At 39.1% G+C, this 20769-nt stretch overlaps 1 protein-coding gene across 6 annotated transcripts in view; it reads left to right on the forward strand.

The window, feature by feature from the left end:
- Window positions 1-20769, forward strand: part of FBN1 (fibrillin 1) — a 156514-nt gene that overhangs the window by 16782 nt on the left and 118963 nt on the right. For 5 of the 6 annotated variants that reach the window (XM_040569672.1, XM_040569675.1, XM_040569674.1 and 2 more), the window contains exons 5-6: window positions 4992-5087; window positions 6665-6760. In XM_040569672.1, coding sequence (XP_040425606.1) covers window positions 4992-5087; window positions 6665-6760 — 192 coding nt within the window. Of the gene's footprint in view, window positions 1-4991; window positions 5088-6664; window positions 6761-12952; window positions 13070-20769 lie in introns of those variants that run through there. The other variant, XM_040569676.1, reaches the window with a different exon arrangement.

The following is a 20769-nucleotide window of genomic DNA, read 5'->3' on the forward strand; positions in this document are numbered from 1 at the left end:
ATAACTTTTATTACCCAGCACCTCATTAGGACTTATAGAACATACACTTTCTGAAAGTCATTTGCTCTGTTGGCACTGTAGACAAAACCCATGAATACATATTTACACAACAGACCACAATGGCTTAGATCTGCTATTAGGAAACAAAAGAAACATAAACATAAAAAAATCTGTTTGACATCAAAGGGTTACTGTCAGCTTGCATTGGCCACAACTAATATTTTGTCAGAATATGCATTCATAAACCAATTTATTAATTATGTTTTAACAAATGGGAAAAAGTTCTTCTAAAGTAATACAAAAAATCAAAGTGGATGATACCAAATATGCTAGTGTGATTACCAGATCGAATGAATCACGTCAAATGATCTATCAGTTCCTTTTATCCAGCATAAAAATCTGGGTAGTGCCATAGATACTTTTTTTCTTTTTCTTTCAGACCTGAAGGTGACACTATGGAAAGAGTGCTAATTTATGTGTGTTGTCCTGAATATTGGCAGATAGATGAATGCCAATTGTCTTTTTCTGTGTGCAGACATTGCATTACAGCTCAGGTTTCAACAAGTTTGTTGCATTTAAAATAGAAATAAGAGGTACAAGTGAAAGTAATGGGACTTGACACAATTAAAAATAATGGGTCCTGATAGTGAGATGTGTTTGAGTCTTCTTTTGGATATTTTAAGCTACATCTGTGTTCATTACTTAAGGAATTAGTAATGGTCACAGGTTTTAAATTGTGTACAATTGCAGGCAGACACCAGATGCACGATAGCTCTGATAGCCTGCTGAACTCAAATAATTAATGCAGACTGGAAAGCAAAACATAGCCACCAACTTTGATTCCTACGCAGGTCAACTGTCGGGACTTCTCTGGTTACTAATCAGCTTTAGGAATTTGATTCATGGTTGAAAAGATCAATGGGTGGTTTTCTCAGCATAGATTTTCATGACATCAGTGAACTTGCTGGCTGGGCAGTGGTTATCTCTGGGTAATTCTTGAAATTTTGGGTATGTTTACAGTAGGAGATAAAATTGCCACGTATGGAGGCATCCCCCAACCTGCTGTGTGTGGCTCTGATGCTGCAGTGCACGTGATGGGGGAAGTCATCTGCCCTGTTTGGAGCCGGCTCTGTGATGGATACTGCTGCCTCCCGAACCACCCAGGGCATGGCTGCTTTGGCTCCTCCTTGTGCTGCAGACACATGCCAAGATCCTGCCATGTTGTTGGAGTCATAGCTCTGTTCCTGTGGGAGCTTGGGGCGGAGGGGGGGAGAAGTGAGGAAGAGAATGGTTTCTCCTTTGGCTGCAGGCCTTCTGCTGCCCACAGGGTTATGGGTCAGGTCTGGCTGGTCTTGCTTCCAAATGTATTCCAAGTTAGAATGGCCTGGGTTGGCCAAGGCAGAGCAGACTTTCGCTGACACGGCTGTCTTGGAAGGTGGAAGCCATGGCAGAGGCAGTGAGGGATGCAGTGGGCACTGAGGGCAGCAGCTGAGGGGAGCTGCCTCCTGTCAGGCCAGTTACACCGCTTGAATGCAAAATGGGGCCTGCCCCACTCCCCCTGCTAGTGGCTTCAGAGGCACCAGCTGAGAACAGAGCCAATTTGGATGGTCAGTCCATGAGTGTTGGTGGAGCCATAGTACTGAGGTTTTCCTCAGAAAATGCCTGCTGTGGATGGGAAGGCCCAGCATTTCTGGGGGCCCCAAGCCCAGGCCCTCAGGTTTGCACCCCCAGGAGGCCACTCTCTGGGATGGGATGCAAGGTGTCTGCTCAAAACCCCAGAGCTCAGTCCCTTCGCTTATTCTGCTGCTCTCAGAGGTGGTAAAAGGTCTTGAATTTTGAACATTTCCAGAGTTTTCAAGACTTCTGTGGGTTTACGCAGCCCCCTGGGGAGCTGCTGCCTCACGGGGATGCAGCCCGGCATCCTAGCCTGCTACTAGCTGCCATCTCCTGAGTCAGTCACTCGACAGGGAAAGCTTGCTGAGCATCTGGGATGTGATGAGGCCATCATTCCTTGTTTACAGCTCCTGGCAGGCAAAGCTGTGTCATGCATGGCCAGGCTTGGGAGCATTTCCTCTTCAGTGGCACAGAGAGACAAGCGGCGGCCGCTCCTGCCAGTACCCGCCACTGCAGAGTGCCCTGGGCCCCAGGTGCCAGGGTGCTGCTCCATTATGTTTCCTCACGTCATGATCACAGACCCTTGTATTTTTTAGTTTGGGACTGCTGAGCTGACAGTGTGCAGCTTACCTGTTGGCTGCTTAGTGATCTCATGAATGTTTCATGAGTGGTTGTCATGTGGTATATTCCGTATGATGAAGTTTTTACTCAATTTTGCTGAGAATTTACTAAGAAAGTCAGAAACTGTTATGTTTAAGTGTGCAGCTTGTAGTTTGTTTCACTCTGGATAGTCAGTACAAACATTGCCCACACAATGAGTGTATGTGTATGTTAGATCTTGCTGGATCTTTTTGCAGGTTTATAAAGTTACATTCCTGCAGTTACCTCTGTTTTGACTTCAGAAATTTCCAGTTCAGGCTGTTTACAAGTTGGACCTGAAAGAGAACGAAAATTTATTAAGAGCAATAATGTATTAACGTTGTTAACATTTCCTATGCGTGCAAAGCTATATGAATTGACTTACCAGCCTTATGGTAATTCCCGTGATTTTTCCTTGAGTCTCAGTCAATGTGATACCTTGGAATAGGTTATTTCATTTAATGGAATATCTCCACTGACATTAATGGAATTGTTGATATAACTGAGAATAGACTTTGCATCTGCATTCGTATGATACTTTTCAAAAATGCAATCTTAAAATCCTCAAATAAGCTCCAGACAGCCTTCTCATGCGTTTCTATAAACTTCTGGAAGGTCAATATTTCAGAATAGTTAGTATGATTTTGGAAATACTATTTTCAACATTCCCACAAAAGAGGACAGAAAATAAATAGCCTACTGACTTTATGTCACTGATTTTATTACATAGTTATAAGGTAGAAAGCTCACTGATTTGAATGGTTCATTTTAATAATTATGATTGGGTATCCCAGCTATCTTCCATAATGATTTTAGTTTAAAAAGGAGGAAGAAATATTTTACTGTGGAAAAATTTCTTTGAGAAGCAGTAAGACAAATTATGGAAACTTGTGTGTGTGTGTTATGTGCAAAACCACTCCTTATCCCAAAATGGGGAAATATACTTTACTGTTACTTGAACAAATAATATGAAAATCATCATATAGGCTACTGTTAACCTTTTTATCTCAAATGTAGTTCAAACTATTTAAATGGCTTTGGTCTTCATGTGGGAATGGAAATTAGCTCTTGGCATAGCTTGTTCTAATTGAAATCAGTTTGTGGTTTTTAAGTTCCTTCCCTGCTTGACAGATGATATCATTTCCTATGCTTTTTGTAATCCCCTCTGTTTTTCTAAGATTGTATAAAGCTAAGTTGAACTATACATTTTAAAGTAACTATATACCTTTTTCTGACCTACTTAGGACATTGTCCAAAAATCTTTACCAGATACTCACTCTGTATTTGCAGACAATTTTACTTTTTTTAAGGAATGTTAGCGCATTTTTGTTTCCTGAAGGACATCCAAAGTAGAACAAAGGTGTATCATAAATATGAGACACATAAGAAATAAGATAGTCTTACTTTTATAATTGAAGAATTAAGTGTACTAGTGTTTTAAATGCTAGAGATTATTTAAAATCCTTTCTCCAATTGCATGTTCAATTTATATTTTGTGGATTCATATTGCTATAGATGGCAATACTGCTAAAATTATTAATTCTGCTTAAAAATTAAAATTAAATTCCATGCACATACTTTTGAACTGTAAAAAGCCAAATGATGCTTAAGGGCTTTGTGCAACAGGAAAAATTCAGTGGTTGGCACAGCACCTGTTAGCAACAGCCTCTGGCAGTACATGCAATTTGTATTTTTCAGTCCTGAACATTTCAGACAGCATGGTGTAGGTATCCAGTGCTCCATCACAACCTACTAAAATGCTGATCTGTCCGTAATCCTGTCTGGGGAGGAGCCTTTCATGTGGTTCCTGTTAAGAGGGAAACCATTTCCTGGCTGTGTACTGGAGTGCCTGCCCCTGTTAGCAGCTGTGTCAGGCAGCAGGAGCTGTGAGGAGCACTTCATCGGGAGACCTGCCTGTTTCTCTGTGCCTGATGAAAAGCCTGACATACTTTTAAGTTGTTCCTGACCTCTGGTTGAAAAACATATTTGTCCTTATTATTAGAAAAACACAGCACACACTTTTATGCTTTACTGGCTTGGGACTTGGGCTGTGTGTTAATCATAACAAACAGTGGGGCTGCTGCTGAGGAGAGTGAGCTGTGTTGCTCCCTGGTCTCTCTTCTTTGCAGGAAGGACTTTGGGGAAGTGCTGTCTGTAAGCTCCTCAGGCCACAGGCACTGAGCTGGTGGCAGCTTTATGTGGTGATGGGGTAAGCCTACAGAAAGAAGTGCCCTGTTACTTTTCCTTTCTGTGCAAGAAGTCCTACCTGGGCAGATCAATTTCTTATGTCGTGTGTCCTGGCAGAGCCAGGCTGTCCTCAGGAGCTTTCTTATTTCCTTCCCTTTAATGCTTCCCTTTTCCATTGCTCAGATGATAAGTCTCTGTTTCTGCTTGGCGGTATCCGCCAGAAGTTTAATACTTTCCCATTACTGATGGTCTTTTTTTACCACTGCAAACTAGGAGATGAGTTCTGCATATCTATGCTCGTATGAAATGCTGCTGACTTCAATGAATAAGGGTGGTTTCAAATTCTTGCACAATGTCCTGTATTCCTGAGGAACTGTAAATTCGTATTGTTTTCTGTACTGCCATTTTAAATATCTGTTTTAAAATATGCATCTTCTGTTTCTAGCACTGCTTTCTAGTTCATATAATCAATCCCTAAAAATCCCTTAGCAGACAGTTAAGTGTTTCTTCCTGGCTTGGCTTAACTGAGGAAAATCTCTTTTCCTTTCAAGTACAACACTGTAACATCCGGTGCATGAATGGAGGTAGCTGCAGTGATGACCATTGCCTCTGTCAGAAGGGATATACAGGAACACACTGTGGACAGCGTAAGTACATTTTATTTGTATAGATACTGCGTACAGTTAAGTAATTCTGGGTTGTGTGAACTGGGCACCCTTTAACGCTAAATTTCAACTGATGTTGAGCTTGTTTTTGATCGGGTGCAGTGGAATTTTTCAGGAAAACACATGACTTTGTAATGAGTGCCGAGTGAATTCTTTCTGATGAGGACTATTAAAATAAACATCATGTGAATTCATAATAATTGGATATAACTTGATCCTGTAGTTCTCACTATACTGTAATTCCCGTTGACCTCCAGGCATTTACATTCTCTAGAGCAATAGGCCATAAATAAAGAATTTATATAGGATTCAGTTTTTGTCTTATAGACAAAATTGAGCTCCTTAATACAAATCCTTGTTTTTGTTTCAAGGGTTTGCCTCAGAGTTAGCTATTACACTTTAGGAATCTTGCTTATTTTGATGTTATCTTGATGGAGTTGATCAAGACTCTCAAATTGATCGATTTCCTCAATCAATCCTGAGCCAAGAGCATTCTTGGATCCACTGCATAAAGCCTCTACCAGCCTGATTCTCGTAGTCTTGTTCTTCTTGGCTGGAATGCTGTGAAGAAACTCAAATAAGGATGCAGGCGCTGCTTTTAACCAAGGCTGTCATGTTGCTATCTGGTGAACTATTGGTCTGACAGGGAAAATGTGTTTAGCCTATTTAATGAAAACCTTTTGTGCTCTGTCAAAGTCAATGGCGCACTTAAAATGAACTTCACTGAGACCATGAATTTGCACTAATAATCTGGAAGAGGATCACATGGTGAAAGGATTAAGAATTGTATTTCTGCCTTCTCTGTGAAATATCAAGTGGATAAAAGAGGATAAATGGAAACGTTCTTTCTACTAAAGTGAAATGTGAAATGGAACAAAGAATAACATTACTCAAAGAGCATCAAATTGTATTAAAAAACCCTTTTTTCATGTGGATGTTCCTTTTTCTGATTATCTTTGAGAGCAATTGCTTTTGAAGCTCATTATGAGAAAAACTGGCATCTATCACAGTGTAGTTAGTACAGGGAAGAATATCTTGGATTAACTAAATCAAAATAGATATTGATTACGTTTTGCTGTCGTAGTTGATATCATGAATTATTAAGCATCAGCAACAAGCCTTTTAACACTGGATTGTTATTTTTTTATTATGGTAGAGGAGCAAATACATTTTTAAATGTGCTTGAATAGGCAACAATTCAGAGGATTCAGAGATTAAGTTCCTGTCTGCAATCTCTACATTTTCAGTGTTTTTTCGTTGAAAGTTTGAAAGATGGTATTTTGCAGTTACGGAATTGTCTAGTCATCAAAGAGACTCTGAGAGGTTGGAGAAGCTGTGCTTGTTAGTATGTTTATGTTATGCTCCCTTGAAAAGATGAATTCATTATACTAATGAGGCCAGGAAATAGCAAAAGATCAGAAGTAGATTCTGGAAAAAATGTATCCTGGCCTGTTATGTTTACAGTGTTTGCTAGTTTACCTGAGCTGGTCAAGTATGTAGTTTCCTGTCTTTCTGGAAATAACTCAATAAAGACTACTCTTGCCTCCCCTCTGATACAGCTGTCTGTGAAAGTGGATGTCTAAATGGAGGGAGATGTGTGGCTCCGAACCGATGTGCTTGCACCTATGGCTTTACAGGACCCCAGTGTGAAAGAGGTATGTGCCCTGAAGCAGTGGAAAAAAATTTGATTTTCAAACTTGCTTAGTAGTAGTTTGAATATACCAGTGCCACCACAGATTTAGGTAGTAATATTGTATTGCTGTCTGTTAGTAAGGTAAAATAGGACTGACATTCTTGTAGAATGTGAAGTACAGATGTAACACACCAGGATGAAACACACATGCTACTGCTTAGGGTCTTTGTTGTGTTTATTTTTTGCTATGAAAACATTCCAGTGGGAGAGCTGTGAAATAAATAAATAAATAAATATATAGATAAGTGTTTTTGTACAAACTTGGAACAGTTTTTAAGTCATCAGAAAAACTCGTATCTCTCTGATACATTTGCTTACCAGTGGTAAGCAGCATGTTGCCTCTGTGTTTGGCATGTTGTCTTTTGGCAGAGTTCATTCAAGCCTTATTTCCATCTTGTACAGTTTTATTGTTATCGAATTTATTTTTTTTTGTGTATCCATAGTGATAATCACAGCTGACAGATATGCCAACTGCCTCACCTGGTATATTGTTTTCATTTTTTTTTCCATGGAATTAAAACCAATTTAATGGTTCATTTGAGAGAGATACAGCAATCAAGGTTTAGGTATAAGCTTTCTGTTGAGTTTTGTAATCTCTAAAATAACACTTTTTCATTTGATAGAGTTATTGATTGATTTGTTTCTTTGGAAATTTGTACATACTACCCATACAATAGGTTGTGTTACATATCTGTGAACCTGGGACAGTATGGATATTACTGACCTGATTTTGGGCTTGCATGTACAGGATGTGTTTAGCACACGAAATTTCTGGCAGTGAGTATGCCAGGTGCTCACTGCTGTTGGTACTGCAGCTGGAGTGATGGCTGGTGTTTCTAAAAGGGCAGCGTAGGTGGTGATGCTGAACAACAAATAGTAGGGGACAAAAACGTTTCATTCTGGGCTAGAGCAGACAGTAGGATGAAGCAGGTATTTGCTGCACTCCGTATGGCAGATAAAATTGTTTTGTTGGCATTGTGTGAAGTCTTGCCAGTTGTCCGCTCAGATGTTGTAGTAGTTCAAACTGATGCTGAAGTTTTTCTGAAGACTGAGGAGTAGCTCTGTTCTGAACCTCGTGATCTCATCACTGGAGAGGAGTAAGAGGAATGGAAAATGTTAAGTGTCTTTGGTTAAAAGTCTGAAGTTTGCATAGAATAAAAGCTTTATAGGTAATGATTGTACTGAATATTATTGCAAAGGCTTTGAAATTCAAGCAGTGAGTGCTTGTTTGTTCTCCGTGGGTGAAGGGTTTGAGCCTTCAGTCTGGTGAGGAGCTGCAGTGTGCAAGTTCTAAAGAGGATTGTTCAAAGCTGCTTTTACATTGCCTGAATTTGGGCTGATTTCACTTGACGCAGTTAGGGCAAGTTTCAAGGCTGAAGCCTGCTATCAGCTTCAGTCCCGTCCCTCAGGGCTCCTGCCTTGTGTCAGGTGGAGTGAGAAACTGGTGGCACAAAGCAATTTGAGCCAAATCATACCACCATGGAATCCCATACATGTTACTGAACACAGTCGAGGTGGAAATCTGTAATCTAAATGCATCATCCATTAGCAGCTTTTACTTAGAACACTTTTTTTTATTCTATAGTTATCAGTAAAAGAGAAAATAGGCATTAATGAGCTGTAGTATTTCTGTTTTAAGCTCATTGCAGTATTGAGGCCAAATGATAGTCATATCTTCCCAGAAAACCTCTGAAAGTTGGCTTCTTTCACAGAGATTTCCTCCAGCCTCTCTACCTAGCTGAGCTAATATGTTCCCCTCCTCTAAAAAGGGTGTGGTGGTTTTTGGTTGCAGAATCACATTATCCCATCAGAAAAATGTTTTCTGAAGATAACTTTTCAAGTATAAGCTAATGTTGATCTTAGTAGGAATAACTTGCATTGTTCAGCACATGCACCTGTGTAGTCATCAGGGATTTGTCTGGCTGCGTATGATTTTACACATCTGTCAGCTAAAAAAGAGGTCCATATTTTGAATCTAGCTCTGGAATGTTATGTGGATTTGTGACATTCCCTAGTGGGCTTCTGATGTATATGTAGATGGATGTTATCCAGTAAATAGATTGACAAGATTCATGCCTTGCAAAGTAAAGCTGTCTTTTTTTTTTTTTTTTTAAAGTAACAAAACAAAACTAAAGCTTCTCTGAATGTGGAGCGGGAAAAAATGGAAATTAAATAAAAGAAATAGTCTCTTAAGTTATCCCATTTCTGGGAGAAGTAGGAGAGGCAGATTATTGTGAAAACGCCATTTCTGGATATAAATGTAATGTGAAGTGATACACTTTGTGGCATGCACATTCCCCATGTGTTTGGCTGTGGTTTGACTTCTAGGCTGTGCCATGCCACATGCTAACAGTGATGTAAGTAATTTACTACTGCATATCACGCAGTGATTTTCTCTATGAACATTGACTAATAGTAGCAGTCACAGGGTGTTTGTGGCACGTATGTCACAGACCAAGGAATATTCCAGCCGTTGCTGCGTGTGTCATAGTTTAGAACTGTCTTGAATAAAACAATGTTGAGACAACCAAATTCATAGGAATTATTCTAATAATCCAATACGGAAAACAATGAAAACGTTCCAGTTGCTTGTATCAAAGTTTGAGCCAGCTTCTTAAGTCCAGCAGCATGTTGCGGTGTTCTGTGTCTACTGTTTTAACTAGTTTTTCCATATGTTTGGCCCATATTTGTAATACAAATTAGCTTAATTGGTATTACCTCAGTAAATGCTGACCATATGATCGTTAATGAAGATTTGCAGGACTTCTGTGAAGGTCAGTAGCTTCAAATACATGTGTAATGAAAGAGCTTATCTGGTAAAAGACCTGCTTCTTTCACAGTGCAGCGAGCACCATCAAATCTGTGGCCTGAGTACTTTTATGTATCTATTCAGTCATTCTTTCAGAGAGTAGCACGGTACAATTTCAGCATACAAATTACTTTTTGTGTGGCTTAGAAGTGTTAATGATAGTATAAAACACTATTTACATGAGCAAAATGAACGTTTAGAGTCATTAGTATCAGTGGAGTTCCTCTTTGTGTTCTGGGAGACTGCGTACTGTGTTACCAGTGAGATACACGGTGTCAGAGCTGGATCGGTAGCTGCGCTATGGTCAAGTCTTACACATGTATCAGTAGTTCCTACACTGTCACGTATGGTGTTTGGTGCCTTTCCAGAGCAGGGGAAGCTTCTTGGGCATACTGTCAAGTATGTGCAGGCATATTATAAATACAATAGACCTTTTTTTTTTCTGTGGGATAGTGTTCATCAAAAAGGTGAACTTGACGTAAACTATACAGTAAGAATATAGTGGAGTTGGGAAATGCTTCCTAGAGCAATTTAAGACACATTTAATATACCTAGTCCAGAAAGGAAAATATTTCATGGATATTGACTCAGTTAAAATTTGAACTTCAACTATTCATTCTGGAAGGTGCTGAGTTCGCTGGCTGTGATCCAGTGACGGGCTTTGACATGCATTTAAATGCAAAACTGAGATGTCAGTATTCTTAAAATAACACAAATGCTTAAGGGTCTTGATGGCTTTTGGCCAAAGCTTTCAGAGTCAGTTAAATTCCAAGAGGTGCACTCAGGTTTAAGCATATCATTTAATCATATTTTTAATGAAAAGAAATCAGGTAACAGAAAATTAAGATGCAAGCAAAGGATAATTTCTTCTGCTGGTTAAAAACTGGATGCCTTCTTTACACCATTTGTCTTTTAACACAGAATAACATGAGTTACTTACGGATTTTGCAGTTCCTTTTAGAGTCTCTGAAGAGAATGAGGGCAGAGACTTAGCTTAGGTTCCCATGAGGATAATTCAGAACATTGACAGCACTTTTTATTGTCTGTAAAAAGAGCCTGGGGGATTTTGCTAGCCATATTCAAATGACCCCAAAGTGGGCATCTAAATCCCTATATCATGCATTTGATAAAAGTCTAGAGGCAGAATTGATATTACCAACCTCAGAGAGATCAGACATCCCTATCGGATTTGATAGAACAATGTCTTCCAAATGAGTGTATAAAAACTTGACTTCTTTGAATCTGTTTTTCTTTGGACATTTGGATAATTATACTATAATATGGTCACTTCCATAGAATATAAAATTGTATGTTGTTGTTGGTCTGGCATTGAAAAAATGCAATGAAATGTGCTTTTCTTTTTCTGTCTGGATCCAGTTAGAGGAACACAGTGGAAGCTTAGAATGTGTTACAGCCCTGTTTGTTTATTTGAATGTTTGTGACAACATCAGGGGCTCAATCCTGCTGCATTTTGGAGTTTTGCCACTCGCTTCACATAGGAGTCGAATTGGGCCTGATGGAGTTCAAATATTAAAAATATACCACTTGTGTTTTGTTTTTTTCTGGACTCAGAATATGAGCAAATGATTGCTTTTTCTTCAAACAGAGTCGTTTCTGTACTGCTCTCTCCATGGCAGGAATTTTTGCCTAATTTTTAATTATATTTGGCCATTATTAAAAGTTCCCAGAATTAATGCCATATGTAAAAATATCTTTCCCAGAGTCTCACTATTAAAGTGCAGCCGTTGAAAGTGGTCGAGAGCAGTGTAGAGCTGTGTATATTTTTTTTCTTTCTAAATACTACAACGGGTAGAATGTTTTCACAAAGAGGACACTGCACCCCTTAGTGTGCCCCGTCTCTGGTATTTAGTCTAAATGGAAAGTAAATAACAAAGTGTAGATAGCAGTAAAAGTATGTTCCCAAAGCCTTATGTTGCATTTAAAGTAGTATTGCAGCATATGGTAGCTGGCAAACATTTGAATAAACTTGATTTTTGTAGCTGTCTTCCAAGAAACACATCTGTTGACATAGACGTGTAGTTTCTGCAGCCCTGTAACATGAATACAGTGTGTACAGTATTATAACAGCAAACTAAAAGGATGGGTAAGCTTGAAGGCCTGGAATAAGTATTCTTGCACACTATTTTTCCCCTGATTTTATAACTTGATTATGAAACATGGCTTCAGGCAGAAGTTAAATATGTTCAGTCACAGTCATGTTTTACTTTATTTAACGCAATTTTTATACGTTGCCACCCTTGATATCTTTGAGTTTTAAAACAAAAAGTCAGTATCAGCACCTAGGATTATCTTTCCTATAAAAGAAGTTGAGTTAAATAGATGAGGAGTTTTTCTGCGTTTTAAAACTGAAGCTGCAGCTTAATGCTGAGGAAGTCAGTCTTTACAGAATTACTGTGTGTGATTTAAGAACATTTATAATGCTTAGCAATATAATCAATAGATCTTTGGATCAGAACTCAGTACTAAGCTCAGTCTGTTATCTAACACCAAAAAGCATTTTTAGGGTCTTTTGTATGTGAAGGCTTTTATCCATTGTTCTGCTCCTTGTAAATACACTATCTAACCAGCTGTATGTTGCTTGCTCTATCCTTTGTGCATCTGAAAATACCACATAGCATGTTTTAAAACGTTCCTTCGGATATATGCATAAAGTTTAATCAAGATCCATAAATGATTCAGTACATATGGGCTTAGGTCTCTTGTGAGACGTAAGGACTCCAACTTTTGTACATGAAGCTGAACATTTACATTTTGTTCCAAATTGAGTTTTGATTTTAGTCAAACAAATCCAAATCCAAAGTTTTCGTTCAACTATTTGGCAGCCCTCTCTGTATTTCCATGCCTTCTTGATTGGCTGCTAAGGGCACTGACCTTTAGATGTGCAGTAAGGTATTACTTGGACTTTGTGTTTTGTTTTGATTTGATTTTAGCTGTAACAGTGGAGATGCATACAAATTTAATGACAAATTGAGGAGCCCATGCTTTGGTTGAGGTAGAACTAAAAGCGTTCTTTAAGTGGTAATGGCATATGTTAATACAAACAGATTTAATAAATTACACTACAAATGTTTGAATGAAAAAGTTGCATTGTTTCAATCTGTGAGATGTGAGTCTTGCATGTAGGTCCTGAAGGGACTCACATGAGAATCACTGAGATCATTCTCCCGGTCCTGCAGACAGCTGGGTCGCTGCAGCCAACGCCTACCTCCAGGTGTGCTGGCAGCCTGCAGGCACATTTGCTGCACAAGAAATTCAGTTCTGCTTTCTGCAGTCAGAGACGGAACCTTGCATTGGCTTTGCTCATGCATGGTGCTTGCAAGCTGCCTTGTGGTGTCTTAAGAAATAAAGAGTGGAGGCCCGTGCTTTCATCAGAAGGCTTTGTTGAAGTTACATACACAAAGAGATGTCTATGTTTGTTTGATTACAGGATGTTACACTAATACAGACATGACATATATATACAGTGTAAGCAGTTGAAAGATGTATCTTCCCTGAATGGCCTGCACTGCCAGATTTGCACTCTGCAGAGCTCCAGAGAGAAATGGGAAGAATCTGTCTGATGTATCATGAAAGTGAGATTTTTTTCTGTGCTGAAAGACTGAGTCAGCTTTTATTGATTTTAGTTATCATTGCTGCATAGCATTGCATTTAAAGCCTTCAGAACAAGTGTCTTCAAACCATTCTTGCTCTTAGTGCCATTGCAACATTTCCATTTTTCAAATTTCAGCTATTTCCCAATTTGTGGGTCACTACAAAACTTTTAGAACATAAAGTAGTGAGCACAAACAATTTCTCATGGAGCTTTCGATAGAGGAGGTGCTGCCTAAATGGTGACCCTGGAGCTGAACATAATACAAGGAATGAGTAAATGAAGTTGAGAACTTAGCTAACAGTGCCGACTTAGCCATTTATGGAGAAAAGTGTTCCTCTGTGTCTGGACCACAGTATATTTTGATACAAGAAAGCAGAGCTACCTAAAATTCTTTGATTTGTTAAAGTGAAAACAAATGTTTTCCTTGTGAATCACCCTGAAAATTTATATAAATTTTTTCCATTCATACCCTTTTTCTTACTGAGCTGGTAAGCTGAAAAATTTTGTTACGGTTGCAACAGAAAAAATGAAATATCAGTACATCGGATTCCTTAAGTCAAGTTTGTGTTAGGAGTTTGTTTTTCCTCTGTTTGTTTTTAAGTGATCTAAAGCTTTCATGATGGGCAGTGCTAACAAAGAAAAGAGAACCTCTTTTAAAACATCATAGATCATACATAATGTAAGGGTAAACTGACAAGGGCATTTCCAAGAAAAACAATTCTTTTATGTAGGTCAGCTACAAAATGCTAATGAAAATACATCTTAAGCAGAGGTGCTCAAAATGGTCAGTATAACTGTTTTGTCACACGTAATTTTTCTTGCAACGTGTTCTTAACAGTTGTTGAAATCTCTGTTACATTTAGAAAGATATCTTATATCCTATCTCAGCATAAAAGTGGCAAAAAGTTATAGGAAATAACTACCTAAGAGCAGTTGTAAGGACAGTCACATTCACGCTTCCAATTGGCCTTAAGAAGTTCAGGAATAATGACTGAGTGGTTTTTATAATTTTTTTCGGTGACAGCTTGTACGGTTTGGCACTCTGGAGAAATGCTGTAGGAAAAGAAAAGAGGCCTAAATAAGGTTTGAAAAGAAAGGAGCCTTAAGAGGAAGAATCACTTTCCAAACTCTGCTCTGCTGTAAAACGGAGTCTAGCTTTGTACTCCTTATCCAGAAAATCTCTTTTGGAAAAAGGGGGAATTTCTTTATGAAAGAAACAAAGATTCAACATTTTTCTTTATAAAAAGACATGTAAAGGAGAAAGAGAGAAGCATTTTTTAAAAAAGAATGAAAGTTATTAAAAGTGTGTGGGTATATATACACATATACATACTTACATATTCAGATATGTTTAGAACAGAAATTTGAAACCTGTGAGCACCTGGTTTTTGGTTGTGATCTTACACATTTACTATGCGTCTGTTGCTGGTATTACCCACGCTATACTAGCACAGGTAGATTAACATAACTGCAGCCTCACCTTCACTTTGCTCTGCCATAGTCTAATTTTCTTTCATGGTGATGTAATTCAGGTCCCATTAAGAAGGAGGGACCTCTGCACTGCTTTTCTGAATATTTAACTTAGTGAGTGACTTTTTAAAGAGCATTTAAGTCGAGTAGGCCTGCCTTACTGAATGGTGCTGGTCTTGTTTTATAATGGCCCTGTCCTCATCACTTAAGTTTTGCCAAGTTTACCTGGTGATCCCCAGGAGTTTCAGTACTGTCGTTATTTCCTCCTTACTCCATGGGCTGGATGGAGAAGAATTACTAAGAATTACTGGAGAGAGAAGGGATAATTTCTAAGATTTTTTCATCTTACAGAATCACTTTAGGGTGGAAGGGAGCTCTTGAGATCACCCCTGCTCAAGTAGGATCAGCCAGAGCAGGTTGCCTAGGCCTATATCCAATCACCTTGTGGAAAATGTGTTAAAATGTGTGTTAAGCTGTGATTAGTAGCACCTCCAACTGTGTCATTCAAACCTGTTAGCCATTTAGAATCATAGAATCATAGAATACCCCGAGTTGGAAGGGACCCATAAGGATCATCAAGTCCAAATCCTGGCACCACACAGGTCTACCCAAAAGTTTAGGCCATGTGACTAAGTGCACAGTCCAAACGCTTCTTAAATTCAGACAGGCTTGGTGCAGTGACTACTTCACTGGGGAGCCTGTTCCAGTGTGCGACCACCCTCTCGGTGAAGAACCTCTTCCTGATGTCCAGCCTAAACTTCCCCTGCCTCAGCTTCACACCGTTCCCGCGGGTCCTATCACTGGTGATTACGGAGAATAGGTCGGTGCCTGCCTCTCCACTCCCCCTTGCGAGGAAGTTGTAGACTGTGATGAGGTCCCCCCTCAGCCTCCTCTTCTCCAGGCTGAACAGGCCCAGTGCCCTCAGCCGCTCCTCATATGTCTTCCCCTCTAGTCCCTTCACCATCTTTGTTGCCCTCCTCTGGACACTCTCCAACAGTTTCACATTGTTTTTGTACTGTGGTGCCCAGAACTGCACACAGTACTCGAGGTGAGGCCACACCAGCGCAGAGTAGAGCGGGACAATCACTTCCCTCGACCGACTAGCAATGCTGTGCTTGATGCACCCCAGGATACGGTTGGCCCTCCTGGCTGCCAGGGATTTAAGGAAGATCCAGGGCTAACAGCGTCAAAGCACTCATAATCCTGGATGTTTTACATGTTTTGTTTGTTTGTCTGTTTTATTTATTTGTGCTTTCTGCTGTCTGGAGGGTGTTTGTCCTGTGGCAATGATTAACTGAGAGCTATGAAATGAAAGCACATGTTACACTGATAATTTCTAGTGGACTTGCCTACTAAAATTCTAAAAATGGAACAGTTCATTTAAAAATACAAGCTGACAAAATTACACTGGTTTATGGGGTGTGGGATAGGGAATGGTTTTAATTTCTAGTAGCATTAGTAACTACAGAAAAACTAGCAGGGGGGTTTTCCTCCTTTCATTTGACACTCGCTATACTTCTGTCACTTAAAAGATGGGAAGACCCATTAGCTAGAGTCCAATCTAGAATCAAACCTATGTAAGGCTTCATACTGGGGCTGCTGCAATCTAGTCATAATGCTTAAAGAATAATTTCTTTTGTGCATTAGACACGTCCTATAGACCTCCTCATATTTTTTCTCTAAAAAAGTGAGAGGAGAATAAGGAAGATAAAATCTTCTGTCCAACATTTTTTTTCAGTGATTTAAGATCTGTTATGCTAACTCAGTGGTGCTTTGTAAGAGCTTTGATGTTACTTCAGGTCCTAGCCCTAAGAATGGGGAGACCAAACCTAATTCACAGGCCTTTAGTAGTGCACTACCTTTGCCTGTTACACAAGAAAATCTATCACAAATCAGAAAAGACGAGATGTTGCACAAAGGAATATGACTGGTTACTTTCTTCAGCTTTTCTCATGTTCTAAGGAAGTTAAAATTAGAAGCCAACAAGAAAGTGAGGAAAATATTCTTTGTTCTTGCTTATTGATTGACTTCTTTGATTAGCTGAAATCCCCAGAGGTGATTTACTCAGCCATAATTCTTCAGGCTTGTCATGTTATGCCTACTGCACTTGCAGTATTACATTGTTAATGCTGCATTTAAATGATTCACCATCACAATTTCTTTTTCACTATAAGATTTTAATTAGAAAATCTTATACGTTGGAACTGATACAGCTAAATAACATGCAAATAAGCAGAACCGTAGATATGCTTTGAGACTTTTTCCCAACTTGACTGATAATTTCATTGGATTTAGGGGGAAACCGGGTCCCTTAGTAGGAGGGGATTTTAAGATCTCAAAACCTCTTTTGTCTGTGTAACTTTCTGAGAACTAGGACAAAAAATGAAGCGGTAAACATTTGCTATGAAGAGCACACTAAAATTTATTTAAAGTGCAATTAAGATGGATCTTAAAGTGAGACACCTTCTTCAACTGAGTTCAAGTGAGAACTGCTTTTTCAAGGGCCATTGAACTAGTCTCTGCTGGAATAGTATGTCCAGACGTCTTAGTTCAGCTGAGCAGTACAGTGACAGAGTACTACTTGAGCTTGAAATGTTTATAAGAGGTAACAGTAAAACCAGCAAGCAATGAACTATAATTGTCCTGCTGGGATATGATGAAAGCCTTTATGAGAATCTCCACATCCCGGTGGGACAGTATGGGTGGTAACTTGGAGAGATTCACAAAATGGTAGTATGACAGCTTTACAGTTGGATTAATACAGGCTTCAAAAGAAACCACAGGGTCAAAAATGACTTCCAGACTGCAGGCTTTAAAGGCAAAAAGACCTACCATTGAAATGGTCAGTTAAAAAAGAGAGAACTGATATGTAGCTGTGAAAGGAGAGTCAATGTTAGATCACTTTCACTCCAGTAACCTTTAAGGTATAATTTAATGATGCAGGTATTGTGTCTGGAATTGAATTGCACCATGCAGTGTGAATTATCCCAGTTACTTGTTCCTTGAGGTACAGAGTAAAGGAGTAATAAGAGGACAGTTTATTGTGAGCTTTTTGAGGGATTGAAATAAGAAGAGGTATGTTTTAATATGTAAATTTATGAGGAGTTGCAAAGAAAAACAAGAGAAGTAGGTGAGGGAAGAAGATAGGAGAGAGGAAGGTGACAGAGGGGGTCTAGCCAAATGCTTTCATGCAGGAAGAGAGTGTTGAAGGCAGGTTGAGAAGTTTAGACTGCTTCCTAGGCAGGGGAAACCCAGCAGAGATGTGCATTCCATTCATCTGAATGGCTTTTCTAGTAAAAACGTTGCTAGACGCAAGCACAGTCCAGGAATGGCAAATGATGAATGACTTAGCAAGCTACCTTGCTGGGTATTTAATCTGTGTGGTTATCTAAATAATTTGAAATGCTTCTCTTGGCCTGAGCCAGGCTGGGCAAAATGAAGTGCCATGCATTAAACCTTGTGCTGTTTCAGCTCTCAGGTCCCAGCAGGAACCCAACAAGATATGGCTTCATGAAAGGTGATACTATATTAAACTAACAGTACAAGTTGTATCAGACTCAGTTCCAAATTCAATACAAAAAGTCATGTTTTTAGAAGGCATTTTAAATCTAGCACTAGCACTTAAGTCATTTGCTGATGCCAGTATTAAAAAATTGCTTTGTACAGCTGCTGACTCCAAGGAAGATGAGAGGTTAAATTGGGTTAGTGGAAAGGAAAGACGTGCAGTGGAATAAGTATTGGTATCAGAATGTTTATGGAATTTGTCATTAAGTAACAAGTGTTTAAATTGGAGGGCTAATTTAAAGCGTTCCTTTTTTTTTTTAAAGAAGCTTTTTTTCCTTTTTTTTTTTTAATTAAGATTATTTACTAGGGTATATAAGAAAACATTAATTTCTTCCCCTATTTCAAGAAAAAAAAATGATCGCAAATCAATCTTAGTCTCTCACTGTTCAAGCCTTCTTCAGCTAGGGCCTGAGCCACTGATGTGTATTAGAATAATTCTGCTATTCTTACTACAGTTGATTATAGTTCTCTGTTATAAAGGGTGGAGGCACTTGGTTGTTCTCCAAAGAAAGTGAGTAATAATTGACCTAATGTACAGAGCACATGAATAACATATTCTTCTGGTAAGAAATTTATGTTTTACAGGGTGTGCTAGAGTTCACATCCCTTTTTCACATCTTCCAAAAGATTTTAAAATACTCAGCTGCTCTATTAAATTTCTAATTCAACAAATATTCAAATACAAAGTATGCATTAGATAAAGCTCTTGAGTTGAATCCAAACATTGAAAAATCTTTTAATCTGTCTTGAAAACAGCTGTTTAGAATTTTGAATAGAAATAACAACTTCCTTCAGCCTATGTCGTTGATGTCCGGTTCAGTCTCAAGCTGGGAGGAACTTCTTTTTGTTACTCCTATAAAAAGTCTTGCTGCTGTTCCAATGATTCAACTATCCTCGAAACATATCAGGAGTGGTGTGCTGGTCCTGTTGAAATCAGTCGAAACACTTCCTTTGAATTCAGTGTGGTGGAGGACAGACTTAGAAGACTGGAGATAGTTTTGATTCGTTACTTATAGTTGTCTAGAGAGTGGCTGCAGGAGCCATTATTGACATTTCCCGCTGTCGAGAGACTGCCGTTGTTCTTTGTGTTTGTCTTCTGAAGGAATTCTTGATATGAGTATAGTGTTTTTTAGTGTCTGAGATCATTCAAACAAACAGGATGTTTGTTGTGCATACGCATGTGTGACTTTTGTTCCCTGTTCATAAATACTTGGGTAATCTTATAAAATGTTATGTAATGACTCTACATTAAAGAGCACAAACAAAATTTCTAGGCAACTGCCATTGCATCCAAAGAAATATCAGCAGAGGTCAAGATGGTTAACCTCACAGGGAACGTCAAAACCAGTAATGATTTGCCACTTACTGTAAACTGTTGCCAAAACCCTGCAGGCAATGCATTTATTACATTTATTCCACAACTTTGCATTTTGTTACGACCAGAGGGTAGATTATGCATGTATTTCACATATAACAACAATAACAAGAAAAGCATATTGGTTTTACATTCAAATATATGGGCAGTATTTTAGATTCAGGGGCGGAAGTTTTATATTGTTCAGGGAAGCAAAGTCTGGATTAAACTTCTCAGTAACTATGGAAGTGATCCAAACCCTACTGAAGTCAAAGAAAGGGACACCCAAAGACTTGGGTGGGTGTCTTGGTTTTGGCTGGGATAGAGTTAATATTCTTCCTAGTAGCTGGTAGGGTGCTGTATTTTGCATTTAGGACGAGAATAATGCTGAGAACATGTCGATGCTCTGGTTGTTTCTGGGCAGTGCTTACGCTGAGTCAAGGACTCAGCTTCGTGCGCTGCCCTTGCTAGTGAGGAGGCTGGGGCTGCCTCCCAAGGAGCTGGGAGGGGACACAACCAGGACAGCTGACCCACACTGGCCACAGGGATATTCCATACTGTATGGTGTCCTGCTGAACAATAAAACTGGTGGGGGGTTGCCGCTGCTCAGGGTCTGGCTGGGCATCGGTCAGCGGGTGGTGAGCAGTTGCATTGTGCATCAATTTGTATATTCATTTATCATTCTTCTTTTTCTCTTCCTTTTCCTCGGAATTGACACAGGCAGGCTTTTTTCAGACAGGTTTCAAGAGAGAGCATGAGGTTTTTGAGAAAGCGGGCTAGCTCTGTGCTGTAGTACCATGCATTACTATCAATCAGTAATTTTGGATAGAAGTGCTCAAAGACATAAGCCACAAATATGAACAAGCTCTAGCAAAGAAGGCTATTATCTGTGGCTGTAGAGTACAGAAATACTGTTATTTGGAATGGTATTTATTTAACAGTAATTTTGAATTTCAAGGTGATGAATATGGGAGATTCTAAGAGTAAGAAAATATATAATATCTTTCTATTTAATAATGTAGTGTGCCTTTTCTTTTGGGTTTAAGTGCTGTATGCACAATCTTTCTTTGATATTCTCATTTCTACAATGTTTCTTGAATGCAAGATGTGTCAATATACATTGGTTAATGCATGGAGAAATACATGTGTACATGTCCTCCA

Source organism: Cygnus olor, chromosome 11, assembly GCF_009769625.2.
Source record: "Cygnus olor isolate bCygOlo1 chromosome 11, bCygOlo1.pri.v2, whole genome shotgun sequence".
Lineage (NCBI taxonomy): Eukaryota > Metazoa > Chordata > Aves > Anseriformes > Anatidae > Cygnus > Cygnus olor.